Below are 25826 nucleotides of genomic sequence, written 5' to 3' on the forward strand. Positions count from 1 at the left end.
TTTGGGTCCGCAGCTCCGCAAAAAGATAGAGCATGTTCTATTCTTGTCCGCAGCTTGCGGACAAGAATAGGCATTTCTATGGGGGTAATAAATACAAAACGAGGGGCACACCAAGAAAATGTATATGTAATGAGAGGAGTGCAGGCCTGGTATCAAGAAACAACCATGAAAAACACCAGAAAAAGAAATACCATAATTCAGCCGCACCTCCAAAAATAAAGCATAATTTTATTCAAACAGACAATTGACAAGTTAAAAACATGAATAGACAAGGCAAACCCCACACATGGGAAAAAAGTTTGCGATCCTTTGGTTTGCGATCCTGTTCATTTGCGATCCTTTGGTTGTTACGACGCGGATGGGTGGCCGGCTGTGACGTTGATGCCGGGCTGCGTTTCCGGTCTTTGGAACGCATCACGGCATCGATTTCCGGTTCGGTCGCCATCTTGCGCATGCGCAGTGATTTTTTCAACACGCCGACTTGTTCCGGTATTCTGAGCTGCGCGCGACCATGCACCGGGGAGGACCCGGGTAACTCACATGCCTTGCTACCGCCCTCTTCTTTCCCCCTTTGCAGATGACCGCTACTTTATTAGCGTTTACCACAGGTTTATACAATTATGTTTTAATTATGTGAACTATAAAGGTTTTAACAGTTACTTGTATCAACATGGATCTCTGAGGAAGCCAGTATTTGTACTGGCGATACGCGTTAGGATTGCTTGGCTCCCCTCACTGATGGGTTTTTGCTATTCCATGTGCTACTACTGTGCTTGATGATAAGTATATTTCCTAGGATTTGCTGACACTTTATTGTCATTTGACATGGTTATTTATGCACTGTGGCACTTTAACTTTTTTCCCATGTGTGGGGTTTGCCTTGTCTATTCATGTTTTTTACTTGTCAATTGTCTGTTTGAATAAAATTATGCTTTATTTTTGGAGGTGCGGCTGAATTATGGTATTTCTTTTTCTGGTGTTTTTCATTTCCATGGGGGTGACGGGCTGGTGTGTAAGGAGTTCAAAGTGCCGCTAAACAAAATGTGAACAAACCACTGGTGTCTAGACAATAGTTCACATTAAGCCACCCTCTTCTTCAAACACACTCCTTTTTCTGGTGTACAATGGCCATATTTTATATTATTACACAGTATTAATGGAGGCTATAGCTCAGAGGTAAAGAAGTAATGAGGCCCCAAGTATGAAAACCGCTGCAGAGGAATCCGCCCGCCCGCAGGCATGTTACAGCGTGAGGGAAGGTGAAAGCAGCGATCTGATTGGCTGCTGGCTTGCGCTCCAGTTCTGCAGATTTCCCGCCGCTGACTTGTGGACTCGAAGCTCGGTTCTGTCACAGAACCCGCAGTATCTGGTCGTCTCTGTCAGCGAGTCCCGGGCAGGCGCCGCACACCCTCACGTCACTCTCGGAACTGCTTGAGAAGCCTTAGACTCGAGTACACGGATGTGACGTCACAGGCCCACGTTTGAACCTGGTGCCCGGGGATTGTTGTACTAGACGAGAACACAGGGCTGAGGTTCTGTGCGGTACCGACCCGCTACTAGTGAGCTTTTTTTGCAGCCAGACAGATGGCGGCAGAGCAGGGCAATGGCGGGGGTCCCCTTCTGACTGTTTTCTTGTTTGACCGCCGCTTGGAGCAGTCGTTGTGTGAGGAGAAGAGCCTGCGGATCCGAAGGGGTTATCCGGAGTTCCGCGCAGACGTCTGTGAGGTAGGGGCCCCTCCTGTCACTGTGCATACAGAGTCCTGTCAGAAGCAGCTCCCGGGTCCGTGTGTGTGAGGGGGCGGCACTGCTGCCCATAACATGCCCAGTTTTAACCCCTTAGGACACATTTCTTCTGGACTAAAAAGGCAGGGTTCACATGGAGTTTTTGTCATAATGAAAAAAAAAAATGCCTCAGACAGATGTTATACATTGGCAGCCGTCCTTTGTATAAAAAAAATAATATAAAAAAATCTTTTTTTTTGCTGAACTTTGCAGGCTGGAAAAGCATGCTACACTCAGGGCCGTCTTTAAAGGGAACCTGTCACCTCCAAAAACCATCCCAAGTCGCCAGGAGTACCTGACAGTAGCCAGCAGTGCGTTTCTGACCATAATTTTCTTCCTGAATGCAGATGCGGCTAAAGCTCAGAAACCGTTCCTTTATCCCCTGTCGGCGCGCTTCTCTAGTCATGCTTGAAGTCAAGGGGGCAGCGGCCCCCTTCCCTGTGACTGACAGCCGGTTGTGCGGCAAAGGCAGCCAAACTCTCTGCATAAGCGCTGTCAGTCACAGCGCAGGGGCAGGGAAGGGGGCGCAGTTATCTTGACTTGAAGCAAGGAGGCCACTGACCTCTTGACTTCAGGGGATAAAATAATTTTTTATGAGCTTTAGCCACATCAGCCTTCAGAAAGAAAATTATCGTCGGAAACACTCTGCTGGCGGTTAGGGATGGTTTCTGGAGGTGACAGGTTCCCCCAACCCATTTGCTCCTGGGGGGCCCAATGCAGCTGCCTCTTGAGCCCTGCTGGCTACTGCCCACAAATTAAATGACTGTACTAGTACACTACTCACTATCAAATTAGCGCAGCAGGCAGGCCGGCAGCTTAACGTCACTCACATCGTCATGCACCTGCTTCATTATTAAAAAGGGAGGAGCAGGCGCGTGACGCAGTGAGTGATGTTACGCTGTCAGCCGGCCTGCCTGCTACGCTACTTTGATAGTGAGTACTAGTACAGAGCCGGTAACGGGAGGGCTACCCCATCTGCAGACGCTCGCAGCTCGCAGACACTCGGCCCTTTCCATCACTGTCTCCTCCAGTTGGGCCCCTTGGAGCCCACATTGATCCCCGCACCTCCTGGAGGCTCCGCAGTGCCCCCCAAAGTTTATCCCGGGCCTCCGACCACTCCCCGGGAAAAGAGAGAGACCCCATCCCAGAGCAACTCATCGGGGTGCTGCAGGATGAGGGAGTGGACCTGCCCCAGGCTGAGGAGCAGCAGAGGTGCCTGCATGCTGGGGGGCTGCCGGGGAAGCAGGAGGGACAGGCCCTGCCAAATATGACATCCCAGACAGAGGAGGTGGAGAGGGAGGGGGCAGGTAGGTCGACCAGCGTGGACGAGGAGCACACACAGAGCCCAAATCTGCCATACAGAGGGGGGGCAGCAATGTAACAGAGGACTGGGTGGTGGGTCGGGCTGCAGTATACAATGTAGCAAAGTACAGGTCAGAGGGGGCTGCAGGACACTGTTATGGGGGGATCTGTGGATTACACATATATAGCATAAGATGCTATATATGTCATCCACAGATGCCCCATAACAGTGCGTCATCCACAGATGCCCCCATAACAGTGCGTCATCCACAGATGCCCCCATAACAGTGCGTCATCCACAGATGCCCCCATAACAGTGCGTCATCCACAGATGCCCCCATAACAGTGCGTCATCCACAGATGCCCCCATAACAGTGCGTCATCCACAGATGCCCCCATAACAGTGCGTCATCCACAGATGGAGGCTGCTTGCAGCGTTTTGATGTCCGTCTGACGAAACTGAGCCAAACGGATCCGTCCTGACTTACAATGTAAGTCAATGGGGACGAATTCGTTTTCACTGACATCCTATGGTGCTATTGAAAACGGATCCGCCTCCCATTGACTTTCAGTGTAAGTCAAAACGGATCCGTTTGCATTATCATGAACAAACGGATCATGGTAATGCAAACGGATCCGTTCTGAACGGATACAAGCGTTTGCATTATAGGTGCGGATCCGTCTGTGCAGATACCAGACGGATCCGCACCTAACGCAGGTGTGAAAGTAGCCTTACTTGTTTTATGTGAGTAAGGGTGCTGGGTGGTTGGAGAAGGGGGTGGGTGTGTTGTGGTGGAGGGTGTGATTGCATGCTAGGGTGTGGGAAGGCAGGATCCAGGAGGCCCAAGTAAATTCTTGCCCAGGGTCCAATCAATATTTTATATCCTGCAAAAAACAATACTTTTTTTTTACAATGGAACTCTATGGTGACAGAGATGCCACTGTATGACATCTGTATGAGGCATCCGTTAACATATACATTTTTTATATACGCTAATTGTATGACAAAAGCATGATGTGGACCTAGCCTTAGCGCTCATGCACATGAGATTTTAAATTTTTTTGTTACATTATTATTTTTAAAATTATTTTTTAAATCTTTTTTTAAAATTATTTATTTTCTAAATTATTTTTTGTTATATTATTGTATTTATATAAATTTAATAGTCGTTTGTTTATTATTTAGTTATTTTTTATATTATATAAATTAATATTTTGTATACTGTTTATATTTTCTATATTATTTTCCATATATCTATTTTGTGTTTAAATATTTACTGTGCAGTTTACTTATTGTTCCTTGTATTATATTCTTCATAAAATTCTATAAAAAAATAAATAAAAAAAGGGGAGAAATAATGGGGAAAGAATGGACAAGGAAAGGGAGGGAAGAGAGAGCGCTTTGTCACATAGTCCACAACCCATCCGATCGGGGCCCACGAGGAGGGGGAGAGGGGGAGAAGCGAGCAAATTCCATACATACCAACAATGACTATCATATATGCTGTATATAACAATACAATTCTGGACGTTACTGTGTATATATAATGAGAGCAATAAGTCCATCAATATACATCCGTGTGGAGAGACCTTAGGCGACAATCCAGAGACTTCTTTATGCTTCATACTAGGCTGTTCCAGGTAAGAGGAGAAGAGACAATGTAGATTCCAGCAACAGCCGAAGTGACAAAACGGTGATCTTGTGAGAAAGAGGAGCACAGAAAGTGTGCAAATCTATAAACGAAGAAAAAAACAAATACATATAAATACAGTGTTACCCAGAGTAGAAACCTGTGAATAAAAGTTCCTCGTTAAGACCCTGAGGGGACAAGCTATCCAAATTGAAGATCCAGCGGGATTCAGCTTTAAGCAAACATTGTCTCATACGTACACCCCTAATATTGTGCTGGATCCTTTCTAGACCCACCACCTCCAAACCATTGTACTTACCGGCATCGTGATCCAGAAAGTGAGTAGCCACAGAAGTGAGAGGTTTCTCCTTTTCAGTCCTATCCCGGGCAGCCAAGGTGATATTGGACATATGCTGCTGGATTCGTTTCCGCAGTTCCTGTGAAGTCTCTGCCCCACATAAATTTTCTTACATGGGCAGATGATGCCATATACAATGTTTCTGGTACGGCAGTTGACATAATGATTGAGTCGTATGCAGTGCTCATCCTTTATAAAATTATCTTTGCCCAACATGAATGGGCAAATATTACATTGGCCACACGGAAAAGTGCCCTTCAATCTGACCCCTCTCCCCAAACCTCATGTGGGGCGCTGGAAATGACTTCGTACAAGTCGGTCCTTGAAAGATGGTGCCTTGCGTGCAATGATTTTTGGTTTACTATCTACATACGGTAGAAGCCTTTGGTCGGACATAAGCAAGAACCAATGGTTCTCCAAAATCTTGTAAAGTGCTGTCCACTGATTGTTATAGAGGGTGATAAGATGTATTTTACCATCCCTGATTTTGGGTTTCGGGGTGAACAACTTGGTTCGATCAGAGCCCTTAGCTTCTTCATAGGCACAGAATATAATTTTCTTAGGGTAACCCCTATCCTTAAAGCGTGAAGATAAATCCTCTGAGGCTGTCCTGAAGTCGGTCAAATGCGTGCAGTTACGGCGTAGTCTGAGGAATTGGCCTTTCGGTATTCCATTTCTCATGTGCGCCGGGTGGAAGCTCCCATAATGCAACAGACTATTGGTAGCGGTGTTTTTTCGAAAAAGGGAGGTGATGATCCGTCCTTCCTCCCTACATATTTTTAGATCCAAAAAGTCAACCGCAACCTTTGAGATGGTATATGTCAGGTGGATATTCAAGTTGTTCACGTTTAGTGTATCGATAAATTGGATACACGTCTCCTTGGAGCCCTGCCAAAAAAACAGAATATCATCGATATAGCGGAACCAGCCCACCACGCAATCATGAAAAAACGGCGACGGGTACATGTACACCCCCTCCCACCAGCCCAAAAAGAGGTTGGCGTAAGAGGGCGCACAACGCGCGCCCATCGCCGTTCCGGACTCCTGTCTATAGAAATTCTGATCAAAAACAAAATAATTATGATGTAAAATAAATTGCAGGAGACTCACCAAGAATGCGCGGTGGGCCTGCCCCGCAGAGGCCGACCTCTCCAAAAAATGGGAAACAGCCCAAATCCCGTCCTTATGCGCTATATTAGTATATAAAGACTCGACGTCACAGGTCACCAGTAATACGTCAGACGTAAAAGACACATGTTCCAGCATCTCAATCAAATGAAGGGAATCCCGTATATAGGAAGATAGTTCCAGGACTAGAGGTTGGAGAAAAAAATCTATGTAGGTGCAGGACTGTTCACATAGACCCCCAATGCCGGCCACAATTGGTCGCCCTTGGGGGTCTTGATCCTTGTGGACCTTAGGGAGCATGTAAAATGTTGGAATGATAGGTTTACTCACCTCCAAGAAATTATGCTCCTTCTTTGTTATGACAAACATGTCCCGGGCTGCCCTTAATAACTGATCCAGTTTCTTCTTGAAGACCATGGTTGGATCGGAAGGCAAGGGTGTATAAAAGATGCGGTTCTTGAGCTGTCGATTTGCTTCCCGTGTATATAGATCAATATCCCATAAGACCACGTTACCGCCCTTATCCGCCTCTTTGATAACAAAGGTGGTATTTGCTTGCAGTTTCCGTATGGTGTCAGATTCCAATTTATTCAGATTTCTACCATGTATGGAATCAGGTTTGAGCTTGCGTTTTTCATGGACTATCGCTTGAAAGAAAAGCTGAATGTTGGGAAATAGGTTCAAGGAGGGAGTGAGAGAGGAGGGTTTATTCAAAGTGAAACACCTCCTACCTGTATCAGATTCACTCTCCCGCAAAAGGTCCATGAGATCCATAAATACACCGCGTTCGTCGTCAGCCAAATTTTGTATTATTGATGGTTGGTTATACAGGAGCTTGAAACAGAGTTGTCTGCAAAACAAATAAGTATCTTTCACAAATTCAAATTTGTCCAAGATCCGCATTCGGGAAAAGGAAAGTCCCTTCTCCAATACTGACTTCTCAAGAGGGGTCAAGTTATACCCAGACAGGTTTATAACTTGAAGGGTATTGGCATCCATACCATTTAATATTGTTGTAGTCGTCTCTTCTGGAAGAGTGGGTAATTGCTGCTCATGCGATTGTTGAGGTCCTCTTTTTCTTGGATTTACGTAATCCCCTCCTTGACCTCCGTCGTCGCTGGCTTCTGATAAAAAATCACCCTCACTCAGGCTCTGATCACTGAGCTCAGAGTTACCCCCAGCATTTCTTGTTGATGGATTCATGGTTTTGTTTCTACCCTGACCCCGCATATTCCCAGCTGTCACTACCAGAGCTTTGAGACGTTCTCACAGCTCTATTTCTCCACCCCTGTGATGATGTCACTACTAGAGCTTGGAGGAGTTTTCACTGCTCTGTTTCTCCGCCCCTGTGATGAAGTCTTTACTTTCTGTTTCCTTCCTCCCAGCTGTTCCTCCTGCGGTTGATTTCCCTGCCTTTAAATCACCCCTCCTCCTATTGTAGGGCGTGGATTATATTTCTCTTTTCAGTTGTAGCTCTTGCTTGAGTATCTTCACTTGTAGCTATCAGTTCACTGGACCTGTGTTCTGCTGCAGCAAGCACTCCGGATATTGCCAGCTGTCCTTGGATCCATCTTCTCTGCGGCTGCAGCTCCTTCAGCTAAGTGTGCAGACATTGTTGTGAACCTGGTTATTTTCTGACTGGATCTGAGGTGGCCACGGTTCCCTCCATATACTGAGCAGGGCACCGGTGGCCGTGCCCCTTCCACTATTGTAGGGGTTACAGTGGTCATCATTCTTAGGTACGCGGGCATGCCTCGTTCCGCCATTTGGATCCGGGCATGTGCTTTAGCAGCATAGGAAGAGCTTTGAGGGTCTGACAGGGGTCACCCTTTATCCTCCCTAGTTTGGGTCCGGTCAGTAGCTCTTTTTACTGTGTATACTCTTGTTGCTCACATACAGCCGTGACACCAGCATGCTTCCACTTAAAAGCCTGCTTGTTTTCAAAATCAGTTTTATCGCGTTGAAACTTAGATTTCTTACCCATCATAATTTCTTTATCATATTTGTCCAATACATCCCTTAGTTTAGTATAGAAATTGTCAACTTTTGATGTATCATGTGACGCCAGCTTAATCTCTAGCTCAACCAATCCCTGCTTAGTTTGGCGCAACAAATCCTTGTCATGTTCAATGAGCATTCCCATGAGAATTTTGGAACATTGGGACAAGCCTTGCTCCCAGGTGCTCCTAAATTCCGGGGTGACCTCCCAAGCTGGGAATTTCTGCACCCTAAGGCCCCTAGGAATGAAACCAGATCTAATGTACTCCTCTAAGCTCTTCACATTCCACCAGACTCTGGAAAAACGTTTGTGTGCCTCAGTCAACTGGCTGATACTAATACTCTGAAATCCCCACCATCATCCAAATCTCCACCCTCCTGGAAAATTGTAGCCACCTGGGAGTTCCAAGCCGCCTCCCTCTCCTCCACATATGCCGCCATAACAACAACAGACCATAAAAATATTCAAAGAAAAATAGTAAAAGTGCCACACCCAAGAAAACAGCGTGTAACCACACTGCTAAAAAACAACTATGTAATGCAGGGAGCGGGGGCACATACACAGCATATATGATAGTCATTGTTGGTATGCATGGAATTTGCTCGCTTCTCCCCCTCTACCCCTCCTCGTGGGCCCCGGTCGGATGGGTTGTGGACTATGTGACAAAGCGCTCTCTCTTCCCTCCCTTTCCTTGTCCATTCTTTCCCCATTATTTCTCCCTTTTTTTTTTTTTTTTTATAGAATTTTATGAAGAATATAATACCAAGGAACAAGAAGTAAACTGCACAGTAAATATTTAAACACAAAATAGATATATGGAAAATAATATAGAAAATATAAACAGTATACAAAATATTAATTTATATAATATAAAAAATAACAAAATAAATAATAATAAACAAACGACTATTAAATTTATATAAATACAATAATATAACAAAAAAATAATTTAGAAAATAATTTAAAAAAAGATTAAAAAAATTAAAAAAATAATGTAACAAAAAATTTAAAAACACAAATGTAAAAAATAATAAAGAAATAATACAAATAAATTATATTAAGAAATGAGAAATATAAGCACAAATAATTCACGTAATTAGGGATTTTTTTTATAAAGTAAGGGATAACGTTCATATAGCTTGATTATCATGTACATGGATATCTATGCAGCATTGAACTGTACACGCCATTTGATGATGTCATTATAGCATATGGCCATTTTAATGAGCATGGTGCTCTATATATAGTAATCTATTATGGTCATGAACTTTGGACAGTACATTGCTGCATAATATTCATTGGATTGGATTTTTTCACTAATTATGCAGTTTTTTGGACACACATTTTCACATATATTTTAATTTGGTGTTCCTTCGTTTGTCTCTTTTTTTTCTGTGGATCATGTTGATTTATGCTCACTTAGATAAGGGCTGACTGTGCCTGGTGTGTTTAATTCAGGTTACTCTTTTTGATATTGTTTTCTTTTCCTCCCCTTCCCTCCCTTGTTGCCATGCTCCGCTTTGTGTCCTTGTCCGCGGGTCCCTTCCTTCCGGATGCGTCTACGGTGCTTCATACTGTAGGACTTCCGGTGTTTGGCACGCAGTGTGTGTCCTGTGAGCATGCGCGCCCCCTGCCATTTCCGGTATTTGGAACGCAGGACGCGCCGGCTCGGTGGCTCAGACTGGTGCACAGTATTTCCGGCCGCTGCTCATGTCGGAACTTACATGGGCAGCAATAAGCGCACATCTAAAGCGCACATTTGATATACCTAGCCCCCTTTTCCTTTCTTCATCCCTCCCACTGACCAGCTGAGCGGAAGGTTGCCGCCCCCACGCCCCACTCTGCCGCCTCGACACAGGTGAAATCGACCATTATTAGTGATTATTATGTGTATATATGCACCTATATGCCATTCAGGAACAGGCACCCCTGAGGAAGCCAGCAGAGCCTGGCGATACGCGTTGGGCTTTTTCTGACCACCACACACACCCCCACCATGCTATTCTAAATGATAAGTATTGTAGCTTTCCATTTTTTCATTGTTGATGGATTACATGTGTTTTCAGCTGCTGTTTATTTGCATATGTGGGGGAATGTTCATGCATTTGTGGTGAGTCAGCGGGACATGTGTTTATATTCAGTTCACATGGCCCAGATTCATTGTATACAATGTTTTTAATTCATTCTCTTTTGATATTTTTATAGATGTGCGTCTACTATCTCGGTATTCTTTTTTCTCTTCTGTGTATCGTACTGCTCTATAAAAATATCACATGATCTACCCTGTCAGGTGAAAAATTAAATAAAAACTGTGCCAGAACAGCCATTTTTTGGTTACCTTGCCTCACAAAAAGTGTGTGTGTGTGTGTGTGTGTGTATGTACACTGCTCAAAAAAATAAAGGGAACACTTAAACAACACAATGTAACTCCAAGTCAATCACACTTCTGTGGAATCAAACTGTCCACTTAGGAAGCAACACTGAGTGACAATCAATTTCACATGCTGTTGTGCAAATGGGATAGACAACAGGTGGAAATTATAGGCAATTAGCAAGACACCCCCAATAAAGGGGTGGTTCTGCAGGTGGTGACCTGACCACTTCTCAGTTCCTATGCTTCCTGGCTGATGTTTTGGTCACTTTTGAATGCTGCCGGTGCTTTCACTCTAGTGGTAGCATGAGACGGAGTCTACAACCCACACAAGTGGATCAGGTAGTGCAGCTTATCCAGGATGGCACATCAATGCGAGCTGTGGCAAGAAGGTTTGCTGTGTCTGTCAGTGTAGTGTCCAGAGCATGGAGACGCTACCAGGAGACAGGCCAGTACATTAGGAGACGTGGAGGAGGGCGTAGGAGTGCAACAACCCAGCAGCAGGACCGCTACCTCCGCATTTGTGCAAGGAGGAACAGGAGGAGCACTGCCAGAGCCCTGCAAAATGACCTCCAGCAGGCCACAAATGTGCATGTGTCTGCTCAAACGGTCAGAAACAGACTCCATGAGGGTGATATGAGGGCCCGACGTCCACAAGTAGGGGTTGTGCTTACAGCCCAACACCGTGCAGGACGTTTGGCATTTGCCAGAAAACACCAAGATTGGCAAATTCGCCACTGGCGCCCTGTGCTCTTCACAGATGAAAGCAGGTTCACACTGAGCACATGTGACAGACGTGACAGAGTCTGGAGACGCCGTGGAGAACGTTCTGCTGCCTGCAACATCCTCCAGCATGACCGGTTTGGCATTGGGTCAGTAATGGTGTGGGGTGGCATTTCTTTGGAGGGCCGCACAGCCCTCTATGTGCTCTCCAGAGGTAGCCTGACTGCCATTAGGTACCGAGATGAGATCCTCAGACCCCTTGTGAGACCATATGCTGGTGCGGTTGGCCCTGGGTTCCTCCTAATGCAAGACAATGCTAGACCTCATGTGGCTGGAGTGTGTCAGCAGTTCCTGCAAGACGAAGGCATTGATGCTATGGACTGGCCCGCCCGTTCCCCAGACCTGAATCCAATTGAGCACATCTGGGACATCACGTCTCGCTCTATCCACCAACGTCACATTGCACCACAGACTGTCCAGGAGTTGGCAGATGCTTTAGTCCAGGTCTGGGAGGAGATCCCTCAGCAGACTGTCCGCCACCTCATCAGGAGCATGCACAGGCGTTGTAGGGAGGTCATACAGGAACGTGGAGGCCACACACACTACTGAGCCTCATTTTGACTTGTTTTAAGGACATTACATCAAAGTTGGATCAGCCTGTAGTGTGTTTTTCCACTTTAATTTTGAGGGTGACTCCAAATCCAGACCTCCATGGGTTAAAAAATTTGATTTCCAAATATTTTTTTTTGTGTGATTTTGTTGTCAGCACATTCAACTATGTATAGAACAAAGTATTTCAGAAGAATATTTAATTAATTCAGATCTAGGATGTGTTATTTTTGTGTTCCCTTTATTTTTTTGAGCAGTGTATATATGTATGTATGTGTGTGTATGTGTGTGTATATATATATATATATATATATATATATATATATATATAATGACAATGGCAGCACAGCAGGCCAAATATAAATATGGAGGTGCAGGCCAATGGATCTGGCAACAAATCCAATCCAATATAAAAATTAAAATAATGGCAGCACTCTCACAAAAAATTTGGAAAAAGAAAAGCACTTTATTCACCCCTGTGGTCGCAACTAGGGATGAACAAACTTGTGTTTCGAGTTCGGCGTTAAAGGTTCAGGTTCGGGTTATCTAACAATTCCATTATGGATTCGTGTATATAAGTTATGGTCCGTGGTAGCGGAATCCATAACGGAATTCTTACATAACCTAAACTAGGGCTGAAACAATGACTCGATTGAATCGAGTCATTCGACACAAAAAAATCATCGATGCAAATTTTTTGCATCGAGGATTCATTTGTGTCATGTGACCACGGAGTGGGAGTGAAGCGCTTGCTATTACTCACCGCTCCGTCGTCACCCGCCGGCCCGTACCGTGCTGCACTAGATCCTGACACATCGTCAGGTCATAGTGCATGTAAGCACGCACTATGACCCGACGCTGTGTGACGTCAGGATCCAGTGAGTGGAGAAGAAGAGGAAGGAGCTGTGGAGCGGTGCCCCTACAGGAAAGGTAAATATTTTATTTCACTGGTGCTGGGGACATGGCACTGAAGGGGGACAGCCGGCAATAGATGGCATGGAGGGGCAGATGGGAGTGGGGGACATGGAGGGGCTGATCTGATGGCACTGGGGGACATGGAGGGGCTGATCTGATGGCACTTGGGGAGTGGGGGGACATGGCAATGGAGGGACTGATAGCACTGGGGCAGTGTAGCTGAAGGCACTGGGGTGGGGGAGAGCTGAAGGCACTGGGGGAACGGAGCTGATGGCACTGGGGATAGTGGAGCCAATGGTACTGGGGGGAACTGATGCACTTGGGCTGATCGCACAGGGGGGAATGAAGGGTGTTGGGGACTGATGGCAGGGGGTCTGATGAAATTTTATAAAGGAAAACAGTCTATTAATTTATTTTTTACGATAAATCTAATAAGAAAAAATGATAGAATAATCGATTTCTAAAATAATCGTTTACTGCAGCCCTAACCTGAACCTTGTATGCCAAACTTAACCCCTTAAGGACTCAGCCCTATTTCACCTTAAGGACTTGGCCATTTTTTGCAAATCTGACCAGTGTCACTTTAAGTGCTGATAACTTTAAAACGCTTTGACTTATCCAGCCCATTCTGAGAATGTTTTTTTTTGTCAAATATTGTACTTCATGACACTGGTAAAATGAAGTTAAAAAAAATTATATTTATTTATAAAAAAAAATACCAAATTTACCAAAAATTTGTATAAAATAGCAAATTTCCACGTTTCAATTTCTCTACTTCTATAATACATAGTAATACCTCCAAAAATAGTTATTACTTTACATTCCCCATATGTCTACTTCATGTTTGGATCATTTTGGGAATGATATTTTATTTTTTGGGGATGTTACAAGGCTTAGAAGTTTAGAAGCAAATCTTAAAAATTTTCAGAAATTTTCAAAAACCCAATTTTTAGGGACCAGTTCAGGTCTGAAGTCACTTTGCGAGGCTTACATAATAGAAACCACCCAAAAATGACCCCATTCTATAAACTACACCCCTCAAGGTATTCAAAACAGATTTTACAAACTTTCTTAACCCTTTAGGTGTTCCACAAGAATTAATGGAAAATAGAGATACAATTTCAAAATTTCACTTTTTTAGCAGATTTTCCATTTTAATAATTTTTTTCCAGTTACAAAGGAAGGGTTAACAGCCAAACCAAACTCAATATTTATGGCCCTGATTCTGTATTTTACAGAAACACCCCATATGTGGTCGTAAACTACTGTACGGGCACACGGCAGGGCGCAGAAGGAAAGGAATGCCATATGGTTTTTGGAAGGCAGATTTTGCTGGACTGGTTTTTTCGACACCATGTCCCATTTGAAGCCCCCCTGATGTGCCCCTAGAGTAGAAACTCTAAAAAAGTGACCCCATTTTAGAAACTACGGGATAGGGTGGCAGTATTGTTGGTACTAGTTTAGGGTACATATGATTTTTGGTTGCTCTATATTACACTTTTTGTGAGGCAAGGTAACAAGAAATAGTTGTTTTGGCACCGTTTTTTATTTTTTGTTATTTACAACATCTGACAGGTTAGATCATGTGATATTTTTATAGACCAGGTTGTCACGGATGCGGCAATACCTAATATGTATACTTTTTTTTATTTATGTAAGTTTTACACAATGATTCCTTTTTTGAAACAAAAAAAAAAAAAAACATGTTTGTGTTTCCATAGTCTGAGAGAATTTTTTCAGTTTTTGGGCGATTACCTTGGGTAGGGTATAATTTTTGCGGGATGAGATGACGGTTTTAATGGCACTATTTTGGGGTGCGTGTGACTTTTTGATCGCTTGCTATTACACTTTTTGTGACGTAAGGTGACAAAAAATGGTTTATTTAGCACAGTTTTTATTTTAAATTTTTTACGGTGTTCATCTGAGGGGTTAGGTCATGTGATATTTTTATAGAGCCGGTCGATACGGACGCGGCGATACCTAATATGTATACTTTTTTATTTATTTATGTAAGTTTTACACAATAATATCATTTTTTTAGGTCTCCATATTCTGAGAGCCATAATTTTTTCAGTTTTTGGGCGATTATCTTAGGTAGGGTCTCATTTTTTGCGGGATGAGATGACTGTTTTATTGGCACTATTTTGGGGTGCATGTGACTTTTTGATCGCTTGCTATTACACTTTTTGTGATGTGACAAAAAATAGCTCTTTTTACACCGTTTAAATTTTTATATTTTTACGGTATTCACCTGAGGGGTTAGGTCATGTGATATTTTTATAGAGCCGGTCGATACGGACGCGGCAATACATAATATGTATACTTTTTTTTTATTTATGTAAGTTTTACACAACAGCTTTTTTAAAACAAAAAAAATGATGTTTTAGGCTGGTTTCACACGGGCGTTGCGGGAAAAGGTGCGGGTGCGTTGCGGGAACATGTGCGATTTTTCCGCGCGAGTGCAAAACATTGTAATGCGTTTTGCACGCGCGTGAGAAAAATCGGTATGTTTGGTACCCGAACTTCTTCACAGAAGTTCGGGTTTGGGATCGGGGTTGTTTAGATTGTATTATTTTGTGTAGATTGAATACAGAATGCATAGTACAATAGTGCTGGAGGGGTTAAAAAATAAAATAAAAAATAATTTAACTCACCTTAATCCACTTGCTCGCGTAGCCCGGCATCTCTTTTGTCTCCTTCTTTGCTGGCTGCAGGAAAAGGACCTGTGGTGACGTCACTCCGTTCATCACATGGTCCATCACATGATCTTTTACCATGGTGATGGATCATGTGATGACCGGAGCGACGTCACCACAGGTCCTTCTCCTGCAATCAGCAAAGAAGGAGATAGAAGAGATGCCGGGCTGCGCGAGCAAGTGGATTAAGGTGAGTTAAATTTTTTTTATTTATTTTTTTAACCCCTCCAGCACTATTGTACTATGCATTCTGTATTCAGAATGCTATTATTTTCCCTTATAACCATGTTATAAGGGAAAATAATAAAATGATCGGGTCCCCATCCCGATCGTCTCCTAGCAACGTGCGTGAAAATCGCACCGCATCCGCACTTGCTTGCGGATGCTTGCGATTTTCACGCAGCCCCATTCACTTCTATGGGGCCTGCGTTGCGTGGAAATCGCACAATATAGAGCATGCTGCGATTTACACGCAACGCAGAAGTGATGCGTGAAAATCAACGCTCATGTGAACAGCCCCATAGAAATGAATAGGTCCGGATTCAGTGCGGGTGCAATGCGTTCACATCACGCATTGCACCTGCGCGGAAATCACACCCGTGTGAAAGGGGCCTTAGTGTCTCCATATTCTGAGCCATAGTTTTTTTATTTTTTGGGCGATTGTCTCAGGTAGGGGCTCATTTTTTGCGGGGTTAGGTGACTGTTAGATTGGTACTATTTTGGTGGGCAAATGCCTTTTTGATCGCTTGCTGTTGTACTTTTTGTGATGTAAGGTGACAAAAAAATTGTTTATTTAGCACAGTTTTTATTTTTTACGGTGTTCATCTGAGGGCTTAGGTCATGTGATATGTTTATTGAGTCGGTCGATACGGACGCGGCGATACCTAATATGTAAACTTTTTTTTCTCCTGTTTTTTACCAATTTTTTTTTACTTTATTTGGGGGAAAATTACGTTTTTGTTTATTTTTACTTGAAACTTTTAATTTTTGGGGGGAAAACATTATTTTTTAAACTTTTTTTTTTTTACTCTATTTTTTATCCCACTTTGGGACTTCAACTTTTGGGGGTCTAATCCCTTTTACAATGCATTCCAATACTTCTGTATTGGAATGCATTGGCTGTATGAGTAATACTGTGTGTATTACTCATACAGCTTCCGGCCTGTGAGATCCAGGGGGCTGGATCTCACAGGCTCGTCACCGGAAGGCAGCGCAGATGCCTAAGGAAGGCATCGCGCTGCCTTCCATGCCATCGGGTCCCCACTACAGCCGCATGGGGACTCGATGGCACCGCCGCCCGCTGCCCGCTGGATAAGGTAATACTGTAGGTCTGAATTGACCTGCGGTTTGCAGCGATCGCCTATGCAGGGGGGGTCACATGACCCCCTCCGGCGTTGTGACAGGATGCCCGCTGAACGATTTCAGCGGACATCCTGTTCCGATTAACCCCCGCCGCAATGTAGTTTTAAAGTTAGGACGTACCGGTACGTCCTGGGTCCTTAAGGACTCGGCAAACATGGCGTACCGGTACGTTCTAAGTCCTTAAGCGGTTAAAACACTAGTCGCAACGTTTTAGCTCATAGGTTGAAAAAAATCTCTTTGAATGAGCTGATGTCACGGATGGTGTACAGGAAACAAGACAATACCATATAAACAATGTCTCTCTGGATCCACAACTAAGGAACAAAGGGAGACCCCTGCAATAGACCTGCCGCTCTCCCTCACTGCTTAGCCTATGCGAACACCCCAAAGGTGGATGGCCGCATATCCACGTTCCTCGGCTATCTATTACCTGAAGACCCTACAATAGTGAAGGGACACGACCACCGGCTCCCTACACTGACACGGAGGGAGTCAGGGTCACCTGGATCCAGAAAAGACAAAATCATAAATACATAAACAGCACTTATCTTGCAGACAACTGACGACTGAGGACTGGGAACTGGGAACAGGGAACAGCATGCACACACACTCCAGGAAGTTGTATCAGCCGCACACTACTGCATTATGGGGAGGAACTTAAAGGGTAGCAATTAGTCCAACTGCATGACAGCTGAGATAGACTAAGGAGATGAGAAACTAAACCAAAACAAAGAAATTCAAGGAGGAGGATCTGAGAAGCTCCTGTGAGCGCTTCTCAGCTGTCTGGCTGTGACAGTACCCCTCCCTCTAGGAGTGGACTCCGGACACTCAGAGCCCACCTTCTCAGGATGGGACCTATGGAAAGCCCTGATGAGACGAGAGGCCTTAATGTCCGTCACTAGGACCCACATCCTCTCCTCAGGACCATAACCCTCCCAATGAACGAGGTACTGGAGGGAACCGCGGACAAGACGAGAATCCACAATCCTAGAGACCTGAAATTCAAGATTTCCATCAACCATAATCGGAGGAGGAGGCAAAGGCGAGGGTACAATAGGTTGAACATAAGGTTTCAATAAGGACTTATGAAAAACATTATGGATTTTCCAAGTCTGAGGAAGATCAAGACGGTAGGCAACAGGATTGATGACAGACAGGATCTTGTAAGGCCCAATAAACCTAGGACCCAACTTCCAGGAGGGAACCTTCAATTTGATATTCTTGGTAGACAACCACACCAGATCACCAACATTCAGGTCCGGACCAGGCACACGTCTCTTATCCGCCACACGCTTATATCTCTCACTCATGCTCTTTAGATTATCCTGAATCTTTTGCCAAATAGATGACAAAGACGAGGAGAATCTGTCCTCATCAGGCAAACCAGAAGAGCCCTCTCCTGAGAAAGTCCCAAACTGCGGATGGAACCCATATGCACCAAAAAATGGTGACTTATCAGAGGACTCCTGACGACGGTTATTTAAAGCAAACTCAGCAAGGGACAAAAAAGAACACTAATCCTCCTGATTCTCCGCCACAAAACAGCGCAGATATGTCTCCAGATTCTGATTGACGCGCTCTGTCTGGCCATTCGACTGCGGATGGAAAGCAGAAGAGAATGACAACCGAACCCCCAAGCGAGAACAGAAAGCCTTCCAGAATCTGGAAACAAACTGCGTGCCCCTATCAGAGACTATGTCTGAAGGAATCCCATGCAATTTGACAATGTGGTCAATAAATGCCTGCGCCAGCGTCTTAGCATTGGGCAAACCAGGAAAAGGGATAAAATGCACCATTTTGCTAAAACGGTCCACCACCACCAGAATCACAGACTTCCCCGAGGAACGAGGCAAGTCCGTTATGAAGTCCATGGACAGATGTGTCCAAGGACGGGAAGGAATGGGCAAAGGAAGGAGAGGACCAGATGGCCGTGAATGAGGGACCTTGGCACGAGCGCAAGTCTCGCAAGCTGCCACAAAACCCTCAACCGACTTACGAAGCGCAGGCCACCAGAATCTCCGAGCGATGAGATCCAGTGTGGCTCTTGCCCCCGGGTGCCCAGCAAGGACCGTGTCGTGGTGTTCTTTAAAAATCTTGTGTCTCAAAGAGAGAGGCACAAACAACCTCCCAGGAGGACAAATATCAGGAGCTTCTGACTGGGCTGCCTGCACCTCTGCCTCCAATTCAGGAAAAAGAGCAGAGACCACCACACCTTCAGCCAAAATGGGACCCGGGTCTTCAAAATTCCCACCTCCCGGAAAACAACGTGACAGGGCATCTGCCTTCACATTCTTAACCCCAGGGCGGAACGTAACAACAAAATTAAACCTTGAAAAGAACAAAGACCATCTGGCCTGTCTCGGGTTCAGACGCTTGGCTGACTCCAAGTAGGCCAGATTTTTATGGTCAGTAAACACGGTAATAGGGTGTCTGGCTCCCTCTAGCCAATGGCGCCATTCCTCAAAAGCCAACTTGATGGCCAACAATTCCCTATCTCCCACATCATAATTTCTCTCTGCGGAGGAGAGTTTCTTTGAGAAAAAGGCACACGGTTGCCATTTGGCAGGAGAGGAACCCTGAGACAAGACCGCACCCACCCCTACCTCAGAAGCATCAACCTCAACTATGAAGGGTAACAAAATATCAGGTTGTACTAGGATGGGAGCGGAAGCAAAACTCTCCTTGATATTAGAAAAGGCCTTACGCGCCTCTACCGACCAGGAAGAAAAATCTACCCCCTTTCTGGTCATATCAGTGAGTGGTTTAACAACAGAGGAATAATTCAAAATAAATTTCCTGTAATAATTGGCAAAGCCCAAAAAACGCATCAGCGCCTTCTGATTCTCAGGAAGCTCCCACTCAAGCACAGCGCGGACCTTCTCGGGGTCCATGCGAAAACCAGAAGCGGAGACAAGAAACCCCAGAAATTGGATTTCTGGAACCGCAAACACACATTTTTCCAGTTTCGCGTATAATTTATTCTCTTGCAGGATGAGCAAGACCTGACGTAAGTGTTCCTTATGAGTCTTGAAATCAGGAGAAAAAAATCAAAATGTCATCCAAATACACTAATACAAATTTTCCCATTAAATGATAAAAAATGCTGTTGACGAAATGCTGAAAAACGGCTGGGGCATTCATCAAACCAAAAGGCATAACCAAATTCTCAAAATGGCCCTCAGGGGTATTGAAAGCCGTCTTCCATTCGTCTCCTTCTCTGACCCTAACCAGGTTGTATGCCCCTCTTAGGTCTAATTTGGAAAAGACTTTAGCCCCAACAACCTGGTTAAACAGGTCCGGGATCAGAGGAAGCGGATAAGGATCACGAATAGTGATACTGTTCAGCTCCCTGAAATCCAGACAAGGTCTTAAAGAACCATCTTTTTTCTTAACAAAGAAAAAACCAGCGGCAACAGGTGACTTCGAGGGTCGTATGTGTCCTTTTCTCAGACTCTCAGAGATATAAGCCCGCATAGCGACCCTCTCAGGTTGGGAGAGATTGTATAAACGAGATTTAGGCAGCTTGGCGCCTGGGATGAGATTAATAGGGCAATCATACTCCCTGTGCGGAGGTAAACCCTGAACTCCACTCTCAGAGAAGACATCCAAAAATTCAGAGAGGAAAGGTGGTACAGTCTTAGTAGAAACCTCAGAAACAGATGTTATGAGGCAATTCTCTCTGCAAAAGTTACTCCAACCATTTATTTGCCTCGCTTGCCAATCAATGGTGGGGTTATGTTTAGTGAGCCAGGGTAGCCCCAACACTAGAGGAGTAGGCAAACCGCTAAGGACGAAACATGACACATCCTCAACATGAGCATCACTCACAATTAAACGGATATTGTGAACTATGCCCTTTAATGATTTCTGAGAAAGTGGAGCTGAATCAATAGCAAAAACAGGAATATCCTTTCCCAAAGTGCATACCTGGAAACCATGAGTTATTGCAAATTGATTATCAATGAGGTTGACAGCTGCTCCACTATCCACAAAAATCTCACAAAAAATGCTCTTGCTCTCTAGCGCCACCCTAGCAGGCAGGACAAAACGGGAACTACAAGCAAACGGAAAACCTTCAATTTCCGCCTCAACCCTGCCAATAGTAACAGACGGAACATTTTTAAAAGATTTTTTCCTTTTTGTCTCTTTATTACTCCCAGAAAACTGCTTGAATCTCCTAGAGGGACAAACATTTGCCAGATGATTTATACCTCCACAACAAAAATAAACCCTCCCCTGCGGGCTGAATCTTCTATTGTCAGAGGCAATCAACCCCAGCTGCATGGACTCCTGCTCAGAAGGGGCTGACAGCGACTGAGACCCCTGTGCACAGAATGAGAACGCTGCACTGTCCCGGGACTGAGTATGACAGGAAGGAGAGATCTCTCCTCTCTCTCTAAGACGCCTGTCAATACGAACAGCCTGAGACATAGCAGAATCCAAGGAGGTAGGTCTTTCATGAAAGGCAAATGCATCTTTCAATCCCTCTGAAAGACCATAGCAAAATTGACTTCGGAGTGCAGCATCATTCCAATCCGTATCTGCTGCCCATCTCCGAAATTCTGAACAGTATATCTCTGCGGATTGTTTACCCTGGCATAACAGACGTAGTCTAGACTCAGCCAGAGCAATACGATCCGGATCATCATATATCTGACCCAGGGCTAAAAAGAATTCATCCACTGAACGAAGGGGCCGTGCCCCCTCCGGCAGCGAAAAGGCCCAGGACTGAGCGTTACCCCTGAGCAGCGATATAATGATCCTCACCCTCCGTTCTTCATCACCAGAAGAATGGGGAAGAAGGCGAAAATGGTGTTTGCAAGCCTCTCTAAAACGCACAAAATTCTCACCACCCCCGGAGAACGTATCCGGGAGCGAGATCTTATGCTCAGCACAAACTCCATGAACGCAAGCTGAACCGGTCACTTGAAACTGAGAAAAAGTCTTACGGAGATCAGCTACCTCCAAAGAAAGACCCTGAAAGCATTCAGCCAAAAGTGAAACCGGATCCATGCTTGAGACGGTTTTGGCGGCTGATAATGTCACGGATGGTGTACAGGAAACAAGACAATACCATATAAACAATGTCTCTCTGGATCCACAACTAAGGAACAAAGGGAGACCCCTGCAATAGACCTGCCGCTCTCCCTCACTGCTCAGCCTATGCGAACACCCCAAAGGTGGATGGCCGCATATCCACGTTCCTCGGCTATCTATTACCTGAAGACCCTACAATAGTGAAGGGACACGACCACCGGCTCCCTACACTGACACGGAGGGAGTCAGGGTCACCTGGATCCAGAAAAGACAAAATCATAAATACATAAACAGCACTTATCTTGCTGACGACTGGGAACTGGGAACTGCATGCACACACACTCCAGGAAGTTGTATCAGCCGCACACTACTGCATTATGGGGAGGAACTTAAAGGGTAGCAATTAGTCCAACTGCATGACAGCTGAGATAGACTAACGAGATGAGAAACTAAACCAAAACAAAGAAATTCAAGGAGGAGGATCTGAGAAGCTCCTGTGAGCGCTTCTCAGCTGTCTGGCTGTGACAGCTGAAAACATTGCGACCACAAGGGTGAATAAAGTGTTTATTTATATATAGTCATTTTTCAAACTTCTGTAAAGTAGAACTGTCTTAGTTGCCCATAGCAACCAATCATATTCCACTTTTCAATTTTTCACAGCTCCATTGGAAAATTTAAGGTGGACTCTTGTTGCTATGGGCAACTAAGCCTGTTCTACTTTACACCAGTTTTGATAAATCTTCCCCCTGTGTACTTCTATGTATACACATCATTGTGTGTCGTCACACTGTACTAATCTGTGTGGGGAAAAGTGACCGCTCACTGTGCAGACTGCACACAGTACTGTACTCAGAACAGAGTGCATGTTGTGACCACGTGAGAGCTGTCAGTGATGAGATCTATATCCTGCTGCCATGATTCTGCACTGTTAGGCCTCATGCACACGACCGTTGTGTGCATCCGCGGCCGTTGTTCGTTTTTTTTTTTTTTAAAGTCAATGGGTCCGCGGAAAAATCGGAAAATGCACCGTTTTGCAGCCGCATCCGTGATCCGTGTTTCCTGTTCGTCAAAAAAATATGACCTGTCCTATTTTTTTGACGGACAACGGTTCACGGACCCATTCAAGTCAATGGGTCCGTGAAAAAACACGGATGCACACAAGATTGCCATCCGCGTCCGTCATCCTTGTCCATAGGCTACTTTCACACAGACGGATCCGCTGATCCGTCTGCATAAAAGCTTTTTAGATCTGATTTTTCACTTCGTGAAAACTCAGATCCGACAGTATATTCTAACACAGAGGCGTTCCCATGGTGATTCAGGTTAGAATATACTAAAAGAACTGTGTACATGACTGCCCCCTGCTGCCTGGCTCCTCCCTCCCCCCTCCTGTATTTAACTCATTGGTGGCCAGTGTGGCCGGTCCCCCCTCCCTCCCTTGTATTTAACACATTGGTGGCCAGTGCGGCCGGCCCCCCTCCCTTGTATTTAACACATTGGTGGCCAGTGTGGCCGGCTCCCCCCCCCCAATTAAAATGACCGACCCCCCTATCATTGGTGGCAGCGGAGAGTTCCGATCGGAGTCCCAGTTTAATCGCTGGAGCTCAGATCGGTTACCATGGCAGCCAAGACGCTACTGCAGTCCTGGCTGCCATGGTTACTTAGCAATTTTAGAAGCATTATACTTACCTGCGATGTCTGTGACCGGCCTGGCGCTCCTCCTACTGGTAAGTGAAAGGTCTGTGCGGCGCATTGCTTATAGCACAGACCTTTCACTTACCAGTAGGAGGAGCGCACGGCCGGTTAAACTGGGACTCCGATCGGAACTCTCCGCTGCCACCAATGATGGGGGGTCGGTCATTTTAATTAGGGGGGGGAGGGAGGGGGGGGGCTGGCCGCACTGGCCACTAATGTGTTAAATACAAGGGAGGGAGGGGGGGGGGTCTGCCCCCTCATGTACACAGTTCTTTTAGTATATTCTAACCTGAAGCGTCCCCATCACCATGGGAACGCCTCTGTGTTAGAATATACTGTCGGATCTGAGTTTCACAATCTAACTCAAATCCGATGGTATATTCTAACATAGAGGCGTTCCCATGGTGATGGGGACACTTCAAGTGAAAATATACCATCGGATTGGAGAAAACTCCGATCTGATGGTATATTAATAGGGACTCCTGACTTTACATTGAAAGTCAATGGGGGACGGATCCATTTGCAATTGCACCATATTGTGTCAACGTCAAACGAATCCGTCCCCATTGACTTGCATTGTAAGTCAGGACGGATCCGTTTGGCTCCGCACAGCCAGGCGGACACCAAAACGACTTTTTTTTCATGTCTGTGGATCCTCCAAAAATCAAGGAAGACCCACGGAAGAAAAAACGGTCACGGAACAACGGAAATCCGTTTTGCGGACCGCAAAAAAAAAACGGTCGTGTGCATGAGGCCTTATCAGCAGAAGTATCTATTGCTGTCCACAAATAATGGACTTTCTACAGAATAGAATGTGAGAAATAGATCTGCTGATTACAAGCAGTCTGTATGTAAGGCTACTTTCACACTAGCGTTTTTACTGGATCCGGCAGGGATCATCAAAAACGCTTCCGTTACTGATAATACAACTATCTGCATCCGTTATGAACAGATCCGGTTGTATTATCTTTAACATTGCCAAGACGGATCAGTCATGAACTCCATTGGAAGTCAGTGGAGGACGGATCCGTTTTCTATTGTGTCTGAGAAAATCTGTCCCTATTGACTTACATTTGCTCCACATCCCAGGACGGAAAGAAAACCGCAGCTTGCTTTGGTTTGCTCTCCGGTATGTGAACGCAACCAAACGGAACAGAATGTATTTTGGAACATTCAGTTCTGTTCAGTTACGTTTTGTCCCCATTGACAATGAATGGGGACAAAACGGAAGCGTTTTTTTCCGGTATTGAGATCATCTGACTGATCTCAATACCGGAAAATGTAAACGCAAGTGTGACAGTAGCCTAAGTAGCAGATAGCTGTGCAGCTATGAGCTATGTAACAGGATGTGGGGGTGGGGCTGTGGAGCAGAGCTGTGCTGGTGCATGTGAAATACACAGGAACGCCCACACTGTCTGAGGAGACAGGAGAGACAGTAAGTGAATCATAGAAGAGCGTTTCTGAGAGCATGTGAAGCAAAGCTAATAGCAGTAAACTAACAAGTGCAATTTTATTATGTGCTGCATTACAGTGAGATATGGGGTTATTCATTTTTTATGCACAAAGATGTCCATAGCCTTTCATTTCTCTGCTTGTGAGAGTGATACTAATGCTCCTGCATTATTATTATTATTATTTATTATTAACCACTTAAGGACCACAGGTTTATACCCCCCTAAAGACCAGGCCCTTTTTTACAAATCGGCACTCCACAACTTTAGCGGTTTATTGCTCGGTCATGCAACTTACCACCCAAATGAATTTTACCTCCTTTTCTTCTCACTAATAGAGCTTTCATTTGGTGGTATTTCATTGCTGCTGACATTTTTACTTTTTTTGTTATTAATCGAAATTTAACGATTTTTTTGCAAAAAAATGAAATTTTTCACTTTCAGTTGTAAAATTTTGCAAAAAAAACGAGATCCATATATAAATTTTGCTCTAAATTTATTGTTCTACATGTCTTTGATAAAAAAAAAATGTTTGGGTAAAAAAAAAATGGTTTGGGTAAAAGTTATAGCGTTTACAAACTATGGTACAAAAATGTGAATTTCCGCTTTTTGAAGCAGCTCTGACTTTCTGAGCACCTGTCATGTTTCCCGAGGTTCTACAATGGCCAGGACAGTACAAACACCCCACAAATGACCCCATTTCGGAAAGTACACACCCTAAGGTATTCGCTGATGGGCATAGTGAGTTCATAGAACTTTTTTTTTTT

General features: G+C 44.7%; 1 protein-coding gene across 1 annotated transcript in view; it reads left to right on the forward strand.

The window, feature by feature from the left end:
• The first annotated feature begins 1030 nt into the window (after nt 1-1030).
• SMCHD1 (structural maintenance of chromosomes flexible hinge domain containing 1) overlaps nt 1031-25826 on the forward strand; it is a 383867-nt gene continuing 359071 nt past the window's right edge. The window contains 1 exon segment of the mRNA XM_040432517.1: nt 1031-1725. Within this exon segment, the coding sequence (XP_040288451.1) occupies nt 1585-1725 (141 nt within the window). The 5' untranslated portion in view covers nt 1031-1584.

The sequence above is a fragment of the Bufo bufo genome, chromosome 5, assembly GCF_905171765.1.
Source record: "Bufo bufo chromosome 5, aBufBuf1.1, whole genome shotgun sequence".
Taxonomy (NCBI): domain Eukaryota; kingdom Metazoa; phylum Chordata; class Amphibia; order Anura; family Bufonidae; genus Bufo; species Bufo bufo.